This window comes from Juglans regia, chromosome 11 (genome assembly GCF_001411555.2).
Source record: "Juglans regia cultivar Chandler chromosome 11, Walnut 2.0, whole genome shotgun sequence".
Taxonomy (NCBI): Eukaryota; Viridiplantae; Streptophyta; class Magnoliopsida; order Fagales; family Juglandaceae; genus Juglans; species Juglans regia.
In genome coordinates, this window is record NC_049911.1 from 36,777,654 (window position 1) to 36,794,337 (window position 16,684).

At 38.0% G+C, this 16,684-nt stretch overlaps 3 protein-coding genes across 3 annotated transcripts; 1 reads left to right on the top strand and 2 right to left on the bottom strand.

Moving 5' to 3' along the window:
* Nucleotides 1-491: 491 nt before the first annotated feature.
* Nucleotides 492-3,414, bottom strand: LOC108987657 (serine/threonine-protein kinase-like protein CCR4). The gene has a single exon (XM_035695686.1). The coding sequence runs from the start codon at nucleotides 2,977-2,979 to the stop codon at nucleotides 643-645; it is 2,337 nt and encodes a 778-aa protein (XP_035551579.1). The 5' UTR covers nucleotides 2,980-3,414; the 3' UTR covers nucleotides 492-642.
* Nucleotides 3,415-4,170: 756 nt separating this feature from the next.
* Nucleotides 4,171-9,135, bottom strand: LOC108987664 (receptor protein-tyrosine kinase CEPR2-like). The gene is made up of 3 exons (XM_018960630.2): nucleotides 8,735-9,135; nucleotides 5,275-7,977; nucleotides 4,171-4,696 (listed from the first exon to the last, which is right to left on the bottom strand). Exons 2-3 carry the CDS (start codon nucleotides 7,829-7,831, stop codon nucleotides 4,326-4,328), a joined length of 2,928 nt encoding a protein of 975 aa, XP_018816175.2. The 5' UTR covers nucleotides 7,832-7,977; nucleotides 8,735-9,135; the 3' UTR covers nucleotides 4,171-4,325.
* A 4,957-nt stretch (nucleotides 9,136-14,092) lies between these two features.
* LOC108987665 (beta-amyrin 28-monooxygenase-like) lies at nucleotides 14,093-16,607 on the top strand. The gene is made up of 3 exons (XM_018960631.2): nucleotides 14,093-15,372; nucleotides 15,510-15,697; nucleotides 15,808-16,607. Exons 1-3 carry the CDS (start codon nucleotides 14,418-14,420, stop codon nucleotides 16,102-16,104), a joined length of 1,440 nt encoding a protein of 479 aa, XP_018816176.1. The 5' UTR covers nucleotides 14,093-14,417; the 3' UTR covers nucleotides 16,105-16,607.
* The last annotated feature ends 77 nt before the right edge of the window (nucleotides 16,608-16,684 follow it).

Sequence of the window (16,684 nt, forward strand, 5' to 3'; positions counted from 1 at the left end):
AAGTCTTGCCTTGAACATTATTAGCGATGATCAAAAAGTCTTAAAAAGGAAAACTTTACAAAGAAAGACCTTCGCACCAAAGAGATACCTTGTCCTCATATTTTGGTTAAAGTCCTACGCTTCTAATGGTTGAGCCCGAGGTTGGCTTCTTGAAAAGGTTCCCACCATATGATTTGGTGCATCCGGAGACTTCCATTTCAAAATTTTCCACCTATTTGACCTTGTCTTTGAATAATGAAATTCAAAGCTTAATTTGAAGGGAGGAAAAAGTCTTGGTTAAACAAACCAACAAACAATCAGTGGGTTGAAAAGCAAGCACATTCAACTCTCCTTCCGTGCTAGTTACTTTATTGCACACTTTTAAATTCATCTCATTATTACAATTTTTTTAAATTTTTATATAAAATATAATAAACAATTCAACTTTTTTTAAATCTAAAAAAAATAATATTTTATTAAACTCATCTAAAACTATATCAACTCATCTCTAAATCCAAATCGAATCTCAACCCAATTAACAATTGAGGGGTGGGAAAAGTTGAATATCATGTATCAGAAAAGTAAACAACCAAATAATCTTTTTTGTTTTTTAATGTGTTGCTCTACAAAATGGGACTATTTCATGGTATGCGTGCAAAACTATTACGTAGAAGACCCAGTTGTAGATCGAGAAAGTGCTGGGTGCGCTAAACATGCAGCCAAGGCTCTTTCTAATATGCTTACAATCTCGGTCATTGATGGTCGATCTCGACCTTCTAATTTAACGCAATCTGCCGCTAGATACCCAACATATGCCACTGCCTCAATTTCAAATGGTGTAGGCGGCGGCACTTTTGGGTCCAAAACCCTATGAATTTCATCTTGAGCAATGTAGGGTACTACAAAATCAACTACATTGCGTGGCACTCTATTCTCGTTTCTATGAATTGCCTTGTACCCTGACAACATTTCTAGCAATACCACTCCGAAGCTATAGACGTCACTCTTGGTAGTCAATTTTTGAAGTCTATAGTACTCGGGGTCCATATAGCCAACTGTGCCAGCCGCACGAAGCGAAAGGTGCGACTCCTCGTCTACAGGGCCCATCAATGATAGGCCAAAATCGGACACCTTGGCAGTCCACGTGGCATCCAACAATATGTTGGAGGACTTGATGTCGCGGTGTATGATTGGTGGAACCGCGTACACGTGTAGGTACTCAATCCCCCTAGCTGCGTCTAATGCAACCTTAATGCGTGCAGCCCATGAGACTAGAGGAGAGCTTTGGAGCCTGTGGAGATGGTCGTTGAGGGTTCCATTGTGCACGTACTCGTAGACCAATACGCGCTCGTTGCTATCTTCACAAAACCCATATAGGCGGACGAGGTTCTTGTGGTGGAGGCGGGACAAAGATTCGAGCTCGTTTAGGAAAGCATTGTCTTTGTCATCCTCGCGCTTTGTGGCATATGGTGAAGTCGTTGAAGACATTGATATCTCAGCGCGCTTGATAGCCACTTCTCGGCCATCATCTAGAGTCGCGTGGTAGACGGAACCGAAGCTCCCCGTTCCAATCTTGTGGTCTTCAGAGAAGTTATTTGTGGCTTCAAGTAGTGTTTGCAAAGAGAATTCCTCCAATTGGCCTCCACCATTTCCCAAGCTAATCAAGTGGCTCAACCGCTTCTCCAGAACGGGTGCTGGCACCGCTGGGCCTGGTGGTGGTGCAGCTGGTCGATCCTCAGCCTCAGCTGCGGTTCCTGTCTCGTCCAAGCGACCTGAATCATGGACGCGGCAGCCTTTACCTTTGCAATATCTGAACAGAAAGAAACAACAGACTAGTAAAAGAGCCGACGACCCCACGCACCCCACCACTAGGAAAGCCACCATCTTGTCATCCCAACCAGTGCTTCCGGTTTCCTCTCCAGGTTGCGGTGATGGAGCGCACGGCGATGATGTCAGCGGTGGTGGAGGGGAAGTTCTCCTTGGACAAGGCCTGCAGATCATTTGTTGACCACAAATTATGGAAGACCCTGCCAATGGACCGCATGGACATTCACTTCTACTTCTACACGGCCCTGGCAAAACATAATCAAACACCGGGTGGTTTGAATCAAGAGTATTACTATTATCACCCCAACAATAAAGGGAGTCCGATGATGCAACTCCACAGAAAACGCTGCTCTTTGCTTCAATCGCTTTGAAATATTTCCCCTGCAAGTTTTCTGGCAGACTGAAATTTTGTTCGCCCCAGCAAACAATTCTTCCATTAAGCTTCAGAGCACAACTACGGTTCTCTCCCAAAGCCAATGATGTGAACTCCCCCTGAGGTTTCTCGCCCACCATAACTCCCCAGCAATACAAGCTACTGTTGTCCGAATAGATGGCACAAGCATGCCTGAACCCGGCAGAAACCACGCTATAGTTCCCGCTAGGCTCCTTGCCAACAACTTGATTAGAACTATTGCTCCCAAAGCAAGTAATATTTCCAATTTGCGATAACCCACATACAAAATTCTCACCCACTGCAATTCTTGAAAAGTTATGATTGATACTCGGAGAGAATCTGCGCCACTGCCAGCATTCTAGGCGACTGGTCTCGTTTACAAGGCCACAAATGTGAGAATTCCGAGCATCAAGTTCTTTGAGAGCCGGGCCACGATAGATACGCTTGGAGGACACAGTACGATCGGTAGAGAACCTCCAACAACGCATGATCGATATGGATGAGGAAGATGGCGGCCTCAACGCGCAGAAAAACCCGTTTCCAGCGACTAACCCAGAAAATGACTTGTTCACGAGGATTCGAATTCCTTGAGGGAAACTAGTACAGTTGAGGGAAAGTGGCTGGTTAGGAGGCTTAGTTATTGCACAGATTAATGTTCGATCAGAAGTCTCAGAAATCGATACAGCGGAGAGTGAATAAACGAACGGAATACAAGAAACCAAGGATAAGGAGAGGATTAAGGGGAGGATAAAGTTGGAGTTGTTAAAGATGAAAGCCATGGAAATAATGGGCAAGTTTTGATAATATCATGGTGGGTAAGGAGGAGCATGAGGTTTTCGGCCAATTTGAAGTGTGTATAGGAGTTTCGAAAAGGGGGGGGGCGAAAGAGAAAAGTGAAGGAAAACGCGGTTTCTTTAGGGAGGGTTTGTGAGGACCAAAGACCAAGCAAGTCATTTGAAAAGTTAATAGTTTGAGAAGTGGACCGCTTAGTCGTTACCCCAAGGAGAGAGCTGAAAACTACAAAACACTAGTCATTAATCCAAAGCCTAAACTCCTAACCTTCCGTTCAAAATTAGGTCGAGAAGATGATTTTAGAGCTGAGCAGCCACAGTTGTCTGGGGATGGATGATGTAGGTTCGTATCATACGTGCAGGTTAAGGAAGGAAGGAGTCAGGACCCACAAAAGCCATATAAAATAAATCTCATCCTATGCTTTGTGTAATTTCTCTGTAATTGCATCATCAGTGATTAACGACTTTCATATATATATATATATATATATATATATTTGACTCTTCTTATTTAATATTTTGTTATCTACACCAAAATACAAGTTGTTGAAGTCAGCTGAGTCCATTATGCAATCATCATTCATACATCTAAAGTCCATTATCCACGTATATCACAAATTGGTAATGATCGCCATAAGAGCAACCAATTATATGTTTTTTACCCAAGTAAGAATTACTTTATTTAATAAATAAGTAGACTAATTTATGAACCCGAGTAGGACATTTTTAGTTCCATCTGAAACTTTTTGTCTCGATCCCTCTGGATTTCAACCCAATCAATCCAGAGTGGTTAAGCTGATTCCCTCTTTAATTGTGTTTTTTTTTTTTTTTTCTTTTACTTTTCTTCTGAATTATGTCGGTTTTTTAAGTCGGGCTATTACATCTAAAGAACAAATAACAAACATTCGGCCCCTAATGTTCATGTTTTGCTGCTCTATAAATTTTGGTTTCTTGAGACCAATATATAATTTATACATTCCACATCAGCAATTTACCTTTAGGTATTTTTAAATATCAAGTAGTTGATTTCGAAGTAATATTGAATCAAATCTGCTTGAAATGCTTCTTCTGCCTTTCATATGCAAAATTATTCCTGAATCAATATATATATATATATATATATATATATATATATATTTATATTGCATATACAAAACCAGCAATAGGCTCCGCATCAGATTACAGCAACCAACTCCATTTCGTCTAATACGTGTACTCTAGGAGGTCTTATCATCATAATCATAGGAACTACAATTTGGCCAACAATTGCGGAAGTCCTAAGATTTGCATCAAGTTTTTGAACCTCAGCTATTCCTGAAAGCAAATATGACTGACTAGAGGAAAAACTTGCTGTTTTTGTCAGAGTCGTTTTTTCGGGACTTGAAAGCGCAAGGATCGGCATCAATAAGCATTTTGACCACCTCCCTCATAGTAGGGCGAACGGATGGAAGCTTAGTAGTACAAAGGACTGCAACCTTCAAGACCTTAATCATGTCATCTTGGACAGAATGAGTTGCCACTTTATCATCCAGAACCCTGAGAACACTTTCACGGTCATTGAGATGATTTAAAACCCAATAAACAATATCTTTTCCTTCTCCATATTCCTCTTCAACAGGTCTTCTACCCGTAATTAGTTCTAGCAGCACCACACCAAAGCTATATACGTCACTCTTTTCAGTGACTTTAAGACTATATGCCAGCTCTGCATAGTAAAATTGGAGTCTAGACATTAGTAACAATAGACAATCGCAATTCCCTAAAGGACATTGGATTTATATAAAAACCTCTTCATTAGTCACAAAGGAAACCTCAGCCACGCAAGTTTACAAAATTAGAATTTTCATCAGGTTATCATAACTAGTTTCCCTTAGTTTAATAACTTTTTCCATTTTATTGTGGGGCGGGGGCAGGGGGTAATGTAGACATAACGATAGATAACTTGAAGGAATGAACCATTCTTTTTACTTCGGTTACACTTCAGAAACCATATTCCAGTGGGTCATATCTTAGTGAGGGTTTTCAAGTAGACGCTCTATAAGAAGCAATCATCAAAATTACATTCTCAACAAAGAACATTTAATACTAACTAGTTCTGAAAATGTTACCTAAGATTTATTATATCCACGTTTCCTGCAAAAACCACACATGATCCTTTCATGAAATATTAAGGTCCTATGGCTAGGAGACAGATAACCGCCAACATGAGGGCTTAATGAATATCATTCATGGTTTATTTATCCATGCATGAAAAAAGAAAAGAAAAGAAGTTTTGAAACTCACCAGGAGCAATATAGCCGTGAGTGCCAGCAAAACAGCTATAATCAGACCCTTTAAGAGACTTCTCAGCAACCTTTGCAACCCCAAAGTCAGCAATTTTTGGCTCATAATCCTCATTAAGTAAAATGTTGCTTGATTTTATATCCCTATGAATGATAGGTGGTGAACAATCATGGTGCAGATATGCAATCCCCTTTGCAGCTCCCAAACAAATTTGATACCGCTGGTACCAATCCAATTCTGGCTGCCCAACTTTGATGTCTCTGTGAAGAGCTTGAAATAGATTACCATTTTCCATGTACTCAAATACCAGAAAACTTGAGCCTCCTTTTAGCAGAGATGCATAAAGCTTCAGTATATTTCTGTGCCTGATTTTTCCCAGAATCTCCATTTCTGCTTCCAAAATCTTCACGCCATCTCCTTTCCATAGTTGCTTTACAGCCACTGTACTTCCATTTTTCTTCAAATCCAGTCGATAAACTTTTCCTGTAGCACCACTTCCAATCACATTTTCTTCTTCCAGATCACATATTTCATCAGCATTGATATCTAGTTGGTGGAAAGATGCAAGTTTCCATTTAGGATCTACTTTCTTCTCCCCTTCCAACTCATTTTCCATATCAGCCTCACTAAGCTTGAAGTTCTTATAACTCACAAGCAATAATCCAGCTAATAGGACAACCAAGGTGGATGCTATAACACATAACAGAACGAATTTACCTGCAAAGATCCCTCTTTGACTATGGTTTTTAGTACAAACATTTATGCTTGAACTGATTTTAGAATTTTGGTTGACACAGAGTCCCTTGTTTCCAAGATATGCTATGTCTCCACCCATGGTCAAAAGATCAGATGGAACCCTTCCCGATAGCTGGTTTTCAGACAAATCAATGGAGCTTAACCTCAGTTTCTCCAAGTTTTCAGGAATCAAACCTGTAAGTTCATTTCTCGAAAGATTCAGAGAGTTCAACGAGGCCATTGAAGAAAATGTTTCTGGTATATTTCCTGTCAAAGCATTTAAGGCAAGATTCAAGTCAACAAGCCTCACACAGTTACCCAGTTCAGGGGGTATTGATCCTGTCAAAGAATTCTTTTCCAAGTGCAAAGATGATAATTGCAGCAGAGCACCGATTTCAGAAGGTATTTTACCAGTGAAGTTATTACTGCTCAAATGAAGCCTCTCTAAGTTGCTCAGCTTGCCAAGTTCTGGTGGAAGCTCACCTGAAAAGTTATTGTTCAATAAAACCAACTGACTCAAGCTAGCAGAAAACCTGATCTCGGCGGACATACCTCCACTAAAATTGTTATCACCAAAATCAATCATTCTTACGTATGGAAGTGCCCAAACCCCATCGGGAACTTTCCCAGACAAGCGGTTCATATTGATTCTCAACCTTTGTAGAGACTTGCACTCAGCATAAGACTCTGGCAATTCTCCGGAAAATTCATTTCCCAAAGCAAGTAAGAACCTTAGCTTCCTGTTTTCACACAAGAACTTTGGGAAACCACCCGAAAACTTATTCTCAGATATGTCGATGCTGTCCAACGGTGAAAACCGGCCAAAATTCACAGGAAACTCCCCGGTAAAGCTGTTACCATAGATTGAGAACCCAACAAGATGCTGCATATCTCCAAATCCTGCAGGGAATTCCCCGGAAAAGTTGTTCTTATAAATATGGAAAACCACCAAATTCTTCAGACTCCCAATTTCATTGGGCAACTTCCCATGCATCCTGTTGGCAGAAGCATCGAATTCTCTCAGAAAGGTCAGGTTGGCAAGCTCTCGTGGGATTTCTCCAGCCAAATTGTTATCGAAGAGCTCGATCTTGTTCAGTTTCTTTAATTTGACAATCGACTCGGGGAAGTTCCCGGAGATCTTGTTACTCGACATATCAAGCGTCTCCAGCTCCTTGAGCTCGAAAATAGACTCTGGAATGTCTCCCTTCAAGTTAGCACCCCCCAGATATAACCAAGTCAAGTTCTTCAAATTCCCAAGAGTCTCAGGAATTTCACCCTCGTCGAATACATTCTCACCGAGCCCCAGAGCAATCAATCGGGTTAAATTCCCCACCCAACTTGGCAATGAACCCGAAAAGTAGTTTAGTGAAAGATCGAGAATCTCCAAGCTTCTCAGCCCGGAGAGGTCGGGAATACGTCCGATCATGTTGTTTTCTGTGAGATTCAACACTCTAAGGTTGCTGCAGTTACTCAGTTCCAAAGGAAGCTTTCCGGAGATGTTATTGGACGGTAACGAGAGTACAGTCAAGCTCTGGAGGACAGAAATAAACGGCGAGATCACCCCCGAAAGAGACTTGCTTTCAAGAGAGATTTCGGTTACTCTACCGGAAACCGGGTGGCACGTAATGCCGGAGAACTCACAGGGAGAGTTTGAAGCTTTCCAGGATTGCAAGCAATGGTGGGGGTCATTGAGCTGGTTTTTCCAGCGGAGGAGGGCTTCGGATTCGGCCGTTAGGGGCGTACAAGGCGGGAAAAGAGAAAAGAAGAGGAAGAACAGGAGGGTTGTGAACCGGAGGGAGGGAATGGGGGTAGTTGTGGCCATTAGGGAATAGAGCAGGGGCCAAATGGTAATTAAAAAAAGGGAGGGGAGGAGATGGATCTAGTAGTGATGTAGAACTAACTATACGTAGTAGGGGGTGTGAGCATGAAACGCCATTAGTACCCGATTGGTCACCATCTTGGGAACAGCTGAGCAGGAAACAAACGTTCACAAATGAAATAATTGAGCCGATTATTATTATAATAATATTTATTTATAAAATAAATAAACTTCTGTTGAGAGCGTTGAAGGTAATCAACAGCGAGAAGACAAAGAAAGCTGAAGGTTAAAACGTCAATTTTGTTTGTAGCTGTGGATGAGTGGCGTACCTGATAATAAAAGAATCAGACCGTACTTCAAAGTTACTCATATCTTTTACATTTGCATAAAGTGATCAGTAATTTATCTCAACTAAAACTAAAGGTCGGTTTGGATTGAGAAGTTACATTTGCATAAATAATTTAGTTTTTTTTTTAATTTTTAAAAAATAATAATATTAAAAAATATCATGTCATATCATCAATCTAAACGAATTTTAAAATAAATTTATATTTTTAATATCATCTCATCTCATTTCATCTTTATCCAAACGGACATAAAACATATCCATATTCCTAATGATACCAATGTAATTACCAATTCTAAATCCTAACATTTTTCAAAACCACTAACACCCAACTTTTGTGAACTACCTTCAAGCATTCCAAATCTAACACCCAACTTTGTGAATTTCCTGTTTTTTTAGTCTACTTTATGAACTATACCATTAAAAAAGGAAACTTAAAAAGCAAACAACTTACTTGAATCAAAGCTGATTCGGAGGGGGGAAAAGAGGGAGAGAAAGATATAAGGAAAGAGAAAACAAGCGAAGAAGTTGGAAGCTGATTATGTATGTAACCATTTAACCTGAATTTTGATAGATGCGAGAACCAAAAGACCGCAGCTCAACTCTGATCTGCTCCTGCTCCTGCTCCTGCTCCATGCATGTTTTCCAAGTCCAACTGCTTGCTGCTTCGGTTTCACAATTCAATGGAGAGAGATTCCTCCTCAAAAGAAAGTAATTACTCAAAACAGAATTTATAAAGTAGAAGATAGCAGAGCTCCCTGATCTGGACGTAAAGCTCCCGGCCACAGCTTTTCAAAATGGACGACGATGAGAAGCCGATAAATCTGTCAAGGAAAGGAAAGAAGAACAAAACATGGAGCTGTATTGAGCAGAGAGGGTACGTGAGCTAAGCAGTGGCCAGTGGGGTGTAGGCCATAGGGCCACGAGATGATGGAGTGGAGACAAATATGCTTTGGTAAGGTTTTCTGGAGTTTTACTTACATCCCCCACCACCTCGATAACTGCGAAATTAAACGTCCTTGTTGTTTCTAGAAATAAATAATAAATAAATGTGTTCCCTTAAATTTCGGTTACTTTGGATATTTTGGAGATCGGATTAGAGTCAAAGTTGTCATCGAAAGTGTGGAGGACAATATAGGACTTGGCTTTTTTCCACGCTATTCATACTTCTTGATGTCTTGTATATATTTATAATTTTTATATCTATTAAATAAAAAAATTTATATTATTAATATTTTTTAATTCAATTTTTTAATTTCATAATCTTTAATATATTAATAACTAACACATCAACACATATTTTTATATAAAACTTATAAAAAATATTTTCTCACAACATCATGTTCGGAAGTGAGACAGAAGGTGGAGAACTGCTCAAATTAATTCTTAATTATTTTTGTTTTTTTTAAATAACATTAAAAAAAAAAAAAAGAAGAAGAAGAAGAAGAAGAAACAGTAGTACGGTAGTTGTACCGTCCACTCATTTTTCTTCAAGTGTTGGACAAAGTAATTAAAATTAAAGTATGGTTAACATATTTGTGTGCGGGCGTGAGAGATCAAGTATCCCATCATACCGCAACAATAATAATTATGAATGAGCAAATTGATATAGATTAATTGAGTAAGAGCTTTTCTCAAAAAAAAAAATAATTAATTAATTAATTAAAAGTTTATTTGGATAATAAGATGGAATGGGATGATTTTATATAAATAAAATAAAATATTATTTTTTAATAATATTATTATTTAAAAATATTAAAATATTTATCATATTAAAATATTCTTGAGCTCAATCCCCTTCCCAATGAATAAAAAAAAATTTAGGAGAATAAAAGCTATTTGGATTTAGAAATACCTTCAATTCATCTAATTTTATTATTATTATTATTATAATTTTTTCAAATTTTCATATAAAATATAATAAATAATTCAATTTTTTTAAATCTTAAAATAATAATAATATTAAAAAAATAATATTTTATTCAACTCATTTAAAATTAATTCATCTTATATTCTTATCTTATATTCTTATCTATACAAGTCCTAAAAATTTAATATTACTATTTTCCGACCCAATGGTTGGCGTTTGAATTCAGAATTTGGGACCCATCTACAAGGAATCGCATTAATGCAAGGAGAGGGGTGGGGGCCAATTGATCGAAATATATTAACAACTAACACACCAAAAAGGAAAAAAAAAAAAAAAAAATGGGGTTCATGTGGAGAACAGAAAGTTGATACAAACTGGCAGATTTGAAGGCCGACATGGTCCATCTGATATCCATGGTCTTTCATCTATTTCCAGACCTTTTCTATCTGCAACCGACACGGGCGTTGCTGGGCATCCATCTCTGTATCATGCGGTTCATAATTAGGACAGCCAGACTTTCTTTTTTAGTTTTAGAAAAAATACAAAACTATATTTTTTCTTAATAAATAAATAAGAAAGGATGTTTTGCATGCATAGTAATCGGATTTGAAATTTTTATTCACTCTAGTCCCTACCAACCACATAACACTAATACGATGTAATCCTAAATAATGTATATAATATTGCCTCATACACATCAATTCTGGCGATGTTTATCTTAATTAATGCCATGTTCAAAAAGTAACTAATTATATCCAAGGAAAAAAGATTTAAAAAGTAAGGAAATTAGAAAAAGTTTGCTGTGTGGAGGAGGGAACGGTGCAGATCTCTTTCAAAATGGAGAGCGATATAACACTCTCGTGCATTTAGTAAGGAATAGCTAGCACGACTTGACTCATTCAACCACGGAATTATGGATATATATATATATATTTATTGTGGGGATGTGCTCTCTCTACTGGTTAAGTGTTTAGTGCATCCAGCTCAGGCTGAGTTATTCTAAAGCTACTTCAGTAGTACTGATAAAACAATTACCTGATACAACGGTAGCCTGTGACGTCGCATGATCCTCTCCCTGTCCGCATCCTTCTTCAACCCAAAAATCAAAAGAAAAAAGCTACACGGTAGTGCTCCATTTGGAGTGAGTTGGGCTTGGGACTCACGGGTCTTTCTTTTTCTGGATTCGGCCTCGGCTTTTAAGCAGTGGACCATATTGGGCTTAATTTTGGGCCCTAAAAAGTGAGTTGCATCGGCGTCCTATTTTTCTTTGGCATCTGTTTTGTTGCTAACGCTATTGCTTAGGTAAATATTCCCTGCGGCCTGCAAAAATAGTTAATACAAAATTTTAACTATTCTTCCAGTCGATAATCCCAGGCTGAACGCAGGTATTGACTTGTGGGAGTGGTAATATGTGATACGTCTCGTTAATTTAATATGAATATGACAAAATAAAAGTGAGTTTGGATTTGACCTTAACGAGTTCGGGTCAAAACAAATTAACATTTTAAGACACAATTATTTAACAGGTCAACCCGTTATGACCCGTTAAGAAAGTTGAATTTATATTTGTATCATATTTGAGATTATAATATTTGAGATTATAACATTAATATTTTACAATATTTGTTTATCATATTTGGAATTGTAACTTTAATATTATTACAATGTATGTTTATCATATTTGTGCAATTGTGTGTATATCATATTTGGCACTGCTGGGATTTTAATATCGGTATTTTTATTGTTTTGATTGTAATTTTAGAATTGTAGTTAGTTTTTTATTTTTTATAAATATTATTTATATTTTCATGTTTATATAAAATCAATCAAGTCAAACGGATTGAAATGGGTATGTTCAACCCATTGACGTAAACATGTTGAAACGGGTCGGGTCGTATCGTGTCAATCTATTTTGTATTCAGTAACGGATTGTATCATGTCAACCAGTTATTTTAATGGGTCGTGTTAGGGTTTGAAATTTTAACACAAAATTCTTAACAAGTCGTGTTTGGGTTGACCAATTAAGTATAATGTACATGTCTTGACACAACACTAACACGATTTGTTAACACGATTTGACACTCCTACTGACGTGGATGTCGTTTAGTGAAACGGGGCATTTTGTCCCAAGGGGCTTAATGAAACAGGATTGAGATCCAAGGCGAAAAACGAAAATGCAAAGAGGAAATGCAATGCAGGAGAGACAAACTCCATCTAAAAGGTGCGGATTGGTGTTTACCAAAATACACCATTTCATTAAGGTTGTGTTTCGATAATGAGATATTCTCATATAGTCTGTGAACAGCAATACAAAAATAATAAAAAAGTAATGATATAATATTGAATAATAGTGAATAGTAATAAAAATATATAAAAAATAATAATAAAATAATGAATAGTATTTCTCAGTATCCAAACTAGGTCTAAACCTCATTTCCCCTTTCCTTTTTTTCGTCTCCCTTCTCCTTCCCCATTTCGCTTTCCCAATTCCCATCTGTGAACCTAGAGTTTCTCTTATTCCCTTTCCATTTCCCGTCCCCATCTCCATCGCGTCACTAGCTAGGATTCCTCTTCCAGTCGCCACCCCTTCCCAGTCGCCTACGGTGATTCTCCCTCCCCTTCCCCGTCACTACGATAGTTACAACTTCCACCTCCCTTTCCTGCATTGCTCTACCACATCTCGATCCGTCAACGCCTCAGTAGGTCGAGCTCAAAGTCATTCTATAATCCGAGGTGATTTAAGACTAACTCCAACTTCAACGGTTGTTCTGTTTTAATTTACATAGAGAAAATATTTTTGAGATGTACGTGAACTGCTGATGAGATATGTTTTGTGAATTGATTGGATTCAATAATATGTTTTGTTTGGACCTGCCAACCATTTCTTATGTCCAGGTATAATGGGTTTTTGGATTTTTGGGTTTTCTTCATTGTGACTTTGTGAATTATGCTTCTTTGAATACCTGTGATGGAGTGTAATATGATTGCAATCTGTCCAGTCTTTTTGTGTCATCATTTATTTATCAGTCATGATCGTTACGTACTTTTATTCATTAAAACATTCATTTCCTTTCATTTCTTTTCATTCCTTTCATTCATCAGTTGTTTCATAAAACATCTTTTCGCAACATAAATCATAAAATCTCGGCATACATTTCGTGGAACATACATACAATACATACTACATATAGTATCCATTTACATGCATACGTACAAATATTCTTAAGGTGGATAAAAAGGAACTGCCAAAGAGGATCAATACATACATATACTTAAATCTGAATACCTTAGCATAGATTTGTAAAATATTTTCATACTAAAAAAACATTTTTTATCATTTTATAAAAAAACACTCACTTCTACAATAAGCACTCCGACTGTGTCACATGTCAAGTTGTATCTGTGAACATAATTCGCTGTATGATTAACAATATTCCCTGGGCCTGCAAGAACAGTTAAATACGCCTCCTGAATCGGCCAACTCATTTCCATAAACTTAATTAAATAGAGAAAGATCACAGCGGGTGGAATATAAAAACAATTCTTTTATCTGTCTTTTTACTCGAATGCTCAAAAAAACTCGCTCCTACTGTTTTGTGAGCGGCAGCTGTTTTAACTAAATAAATCATATTTAGCACCAGGTCGGGTCGGGTCATAATCATCACATACTAAAACAAAAAATGGAATTTATATTTTCCTCGTCTGTCTGTCTCACCTTCCTCTTCCTTTATTGAATCTATCGGTCTTTAGTGTTTTTTTTTTTTTTCAAAATAAGATTATATTCTCTTTCTTAGTTTATTGGTTTGTGAAATTACTTTGTTTTTCTGCAATTATTTTGCATTATCTTCCATTCTTTTGAACGCGCCGTCAATATCTGCCCTGCTCTGTTTTCCTTCTTTCACTCGGACAAAACAAAAGAGCATGGCACATGCAGTTATCATCTGAAGCAAGCGTATTTACTAATGGCAGGTGTTATCAAATATGTCGTAGGGATCTCAAGATGTTTTGGTCTGATTTCTAAATGAAAAAATAAGGTCCGAATCCCATATTAGGAGGATGGTCATTCGCAGTTAGACCTCAAATCAAAAGGGACATACATGATCACGTCCAACAAAAAACAGAATTTTCTTTTGATTATCGAGACAAGAAGAAGAATAATCAATTACCTCTGATAACTTAAAAAATTCACCATAAACATTGCCCCTGTCTACTCGTGAAAACAACAACAACATACATACATACATACATACATACCCTCTCTGTCTCTGCTGGCCTATTTAAATCCCAGTCGTGTTTTGCTGTTCCTCGCCAAATACAAACGTACGTTCCCTAATTAAGTTGTTCACTAGTCAGTTCTTGTTAAGCAGAAAGATATGGATCTCTTTCTTTCGTATCTACTTCAGATTGTAATCCTGTGCATTTCTCTTCCTCTCATCGTCCGCATTTATAGACGCAAATCTTCTTCCCGCAATCTTCCGCCAGGTAGAAAAGGATGGCCCATCATAGGTGAAACCCTGGAATATGCCATGGCGAGTAAAAATGGTGATCCAGACAAGTTCATTGCTGATAGAATGAGCAAATACTCACCAGAACTGTTCCGAACCTCCTTGCTTGGAGAGAGCTTTGCTGTGTTCTGCGGCCCTTCTGGGAACAAGTTCTTGTTTTCAAGTGAGAACAAGTATGTCACCACCTGGTGGCCACACTCGATGGAACGAATTTTGCTTTTTCCCCTCGACGTCGAGTATTCTACCAGAGTAGAAACCGCCAAAATGCGTAGCTTTCTCCCCGAGTTTCTCAAGCCAGAAGCTCTACAACATTACATACCTATAATGGATTCTTTGGCTAAAGAACACTTGGAGACAGATTGGTTTCCTCATAAACAAGTTAAGGTTTTCCCATTGACGAGGAAGTACACCTTTGCATTGGCTTGTCGGTTGTTTATGAATATCAAAGACCCCGACCATGTGACCAGATTCGGGAATCCCTTCAGTCTTGTCACGGCTGGCCTCATATCCATTCCCATTAACTTTCCTGGTACAGCTTTTAGCCGTGCCATCAAAGGAGGCAAACTCATTCGCGAGGAGCTTTTATCCATCATTAGAAAGAGAAAGATGGAGCTCTCAGAGAATAAAGGGTCGACACAAGTAGACTTGTTGACTCGCATGCTCCTTATAAGAGATGAAAATGGCAGGGGAATGGAGGAGAAGGACATTGCTAATAAGATTATAGGTTTCTTCATTGCTAGCCACGATACGGCAAGCACTGCAATTACATTCGTCCTGAATTACCTTGCAGAGTTTCCCCGTGTCTATAGCGAGGTCTTGAAAGGTAACATTTTGATCAGTATCTCCTATGCATATTGCAAGGCCAAGCCGAAAGGCAATATTCCTTTATTTATGCTGCAGCTCTTAGGAAGTATATAGTTTAATTAATTAGATCTGATAGTGGTTTGCTTGTTTTAATAGAACAAATGCAGATTGCAGAGTCCAAAGGTCCTGATGAATTGTTGAATTGGGATGATATTAAAAAGATGAAGTATTCTTGGAATGTGGCATGTGAAGCAATGAGGTTAGCACCACCTGGTCAAGGGGCATTCAGAGAGGTCACGTCTGAATTCACTTATGCAGGTTTTACAATTCCAAAGGGATGGAAGGTATGCAGTTTTTTAAGTATCTATGCATATATACAAGCCAATTAATTGAGGGTATCAATCATTTATAAACAACTTGGAATTTGTCTCTCTCAATCTCTATTTTCTTGCAGACCTACTGGACGGTAAGTTCAACACACAAAAATCCCAAATATTTTCCTGACCCAGAAAAGTTCGATCCTTCAAGATTCGAAGGAAAGGGGCCTGCACCATACACTTTTGTACCGTTTGGAGGAGGACCTAGAATGTGCCCGGGGAAAGAATATGCACGATTAGAAATTCTCGCTTTCATGCATAATGTGGTCACCAAATTCAAATTGGAGAAAGTAGATCCATACGAAAAGATTACATACAATCCATCACCTACTCCAGTGAATGGTCTTCTGGTTCATCTCGACCCTATGACTTAACTTGTATGAAAAGTTAATGGTGACTCGATTATGTTAAATAAAGCTTGTACCAGCAGCTATCATCCCTTAAGAGTACACCTTCAGCAACATATACCTTTGTTATCCATCTGCAAGATCAATGTTTAGAGATTTCTATCGTGTCTTACAGATGTTGTATTTGAGAGAGAATTAATTAAGTACTTCAATTTCATTTGGTAAAATATTTTCTTTGCTCTAGTGTGTCAAAGTACTTCAATTATGCATATGGAGAAGATCGCAATATCAAGCAGGTAGAATGAAACCAGTTTTTGAAACTAATCAAACAACAAAATGGCTATTGTATTTCAGGTGCCTATTCCCCTTACTAAACGTGATCTTTTTCTCTCTGGCTAAACTCGGAAAATGTAATGCCAAAGCTACGGGTACCTGTTGCCTCACACATTAACAAGGGATCATCACAAGTTCCTCTCAAATTTTAGCGTGAATTTGAGGGTCTCAAGTGAAAAAGAGAGTGATACATGAAAGTTGATTTCTAAGATATTTATGGTTACCTGTATAAATGAATATATAATAAATGGCATAAGTCTTCGTCTATCCCTCT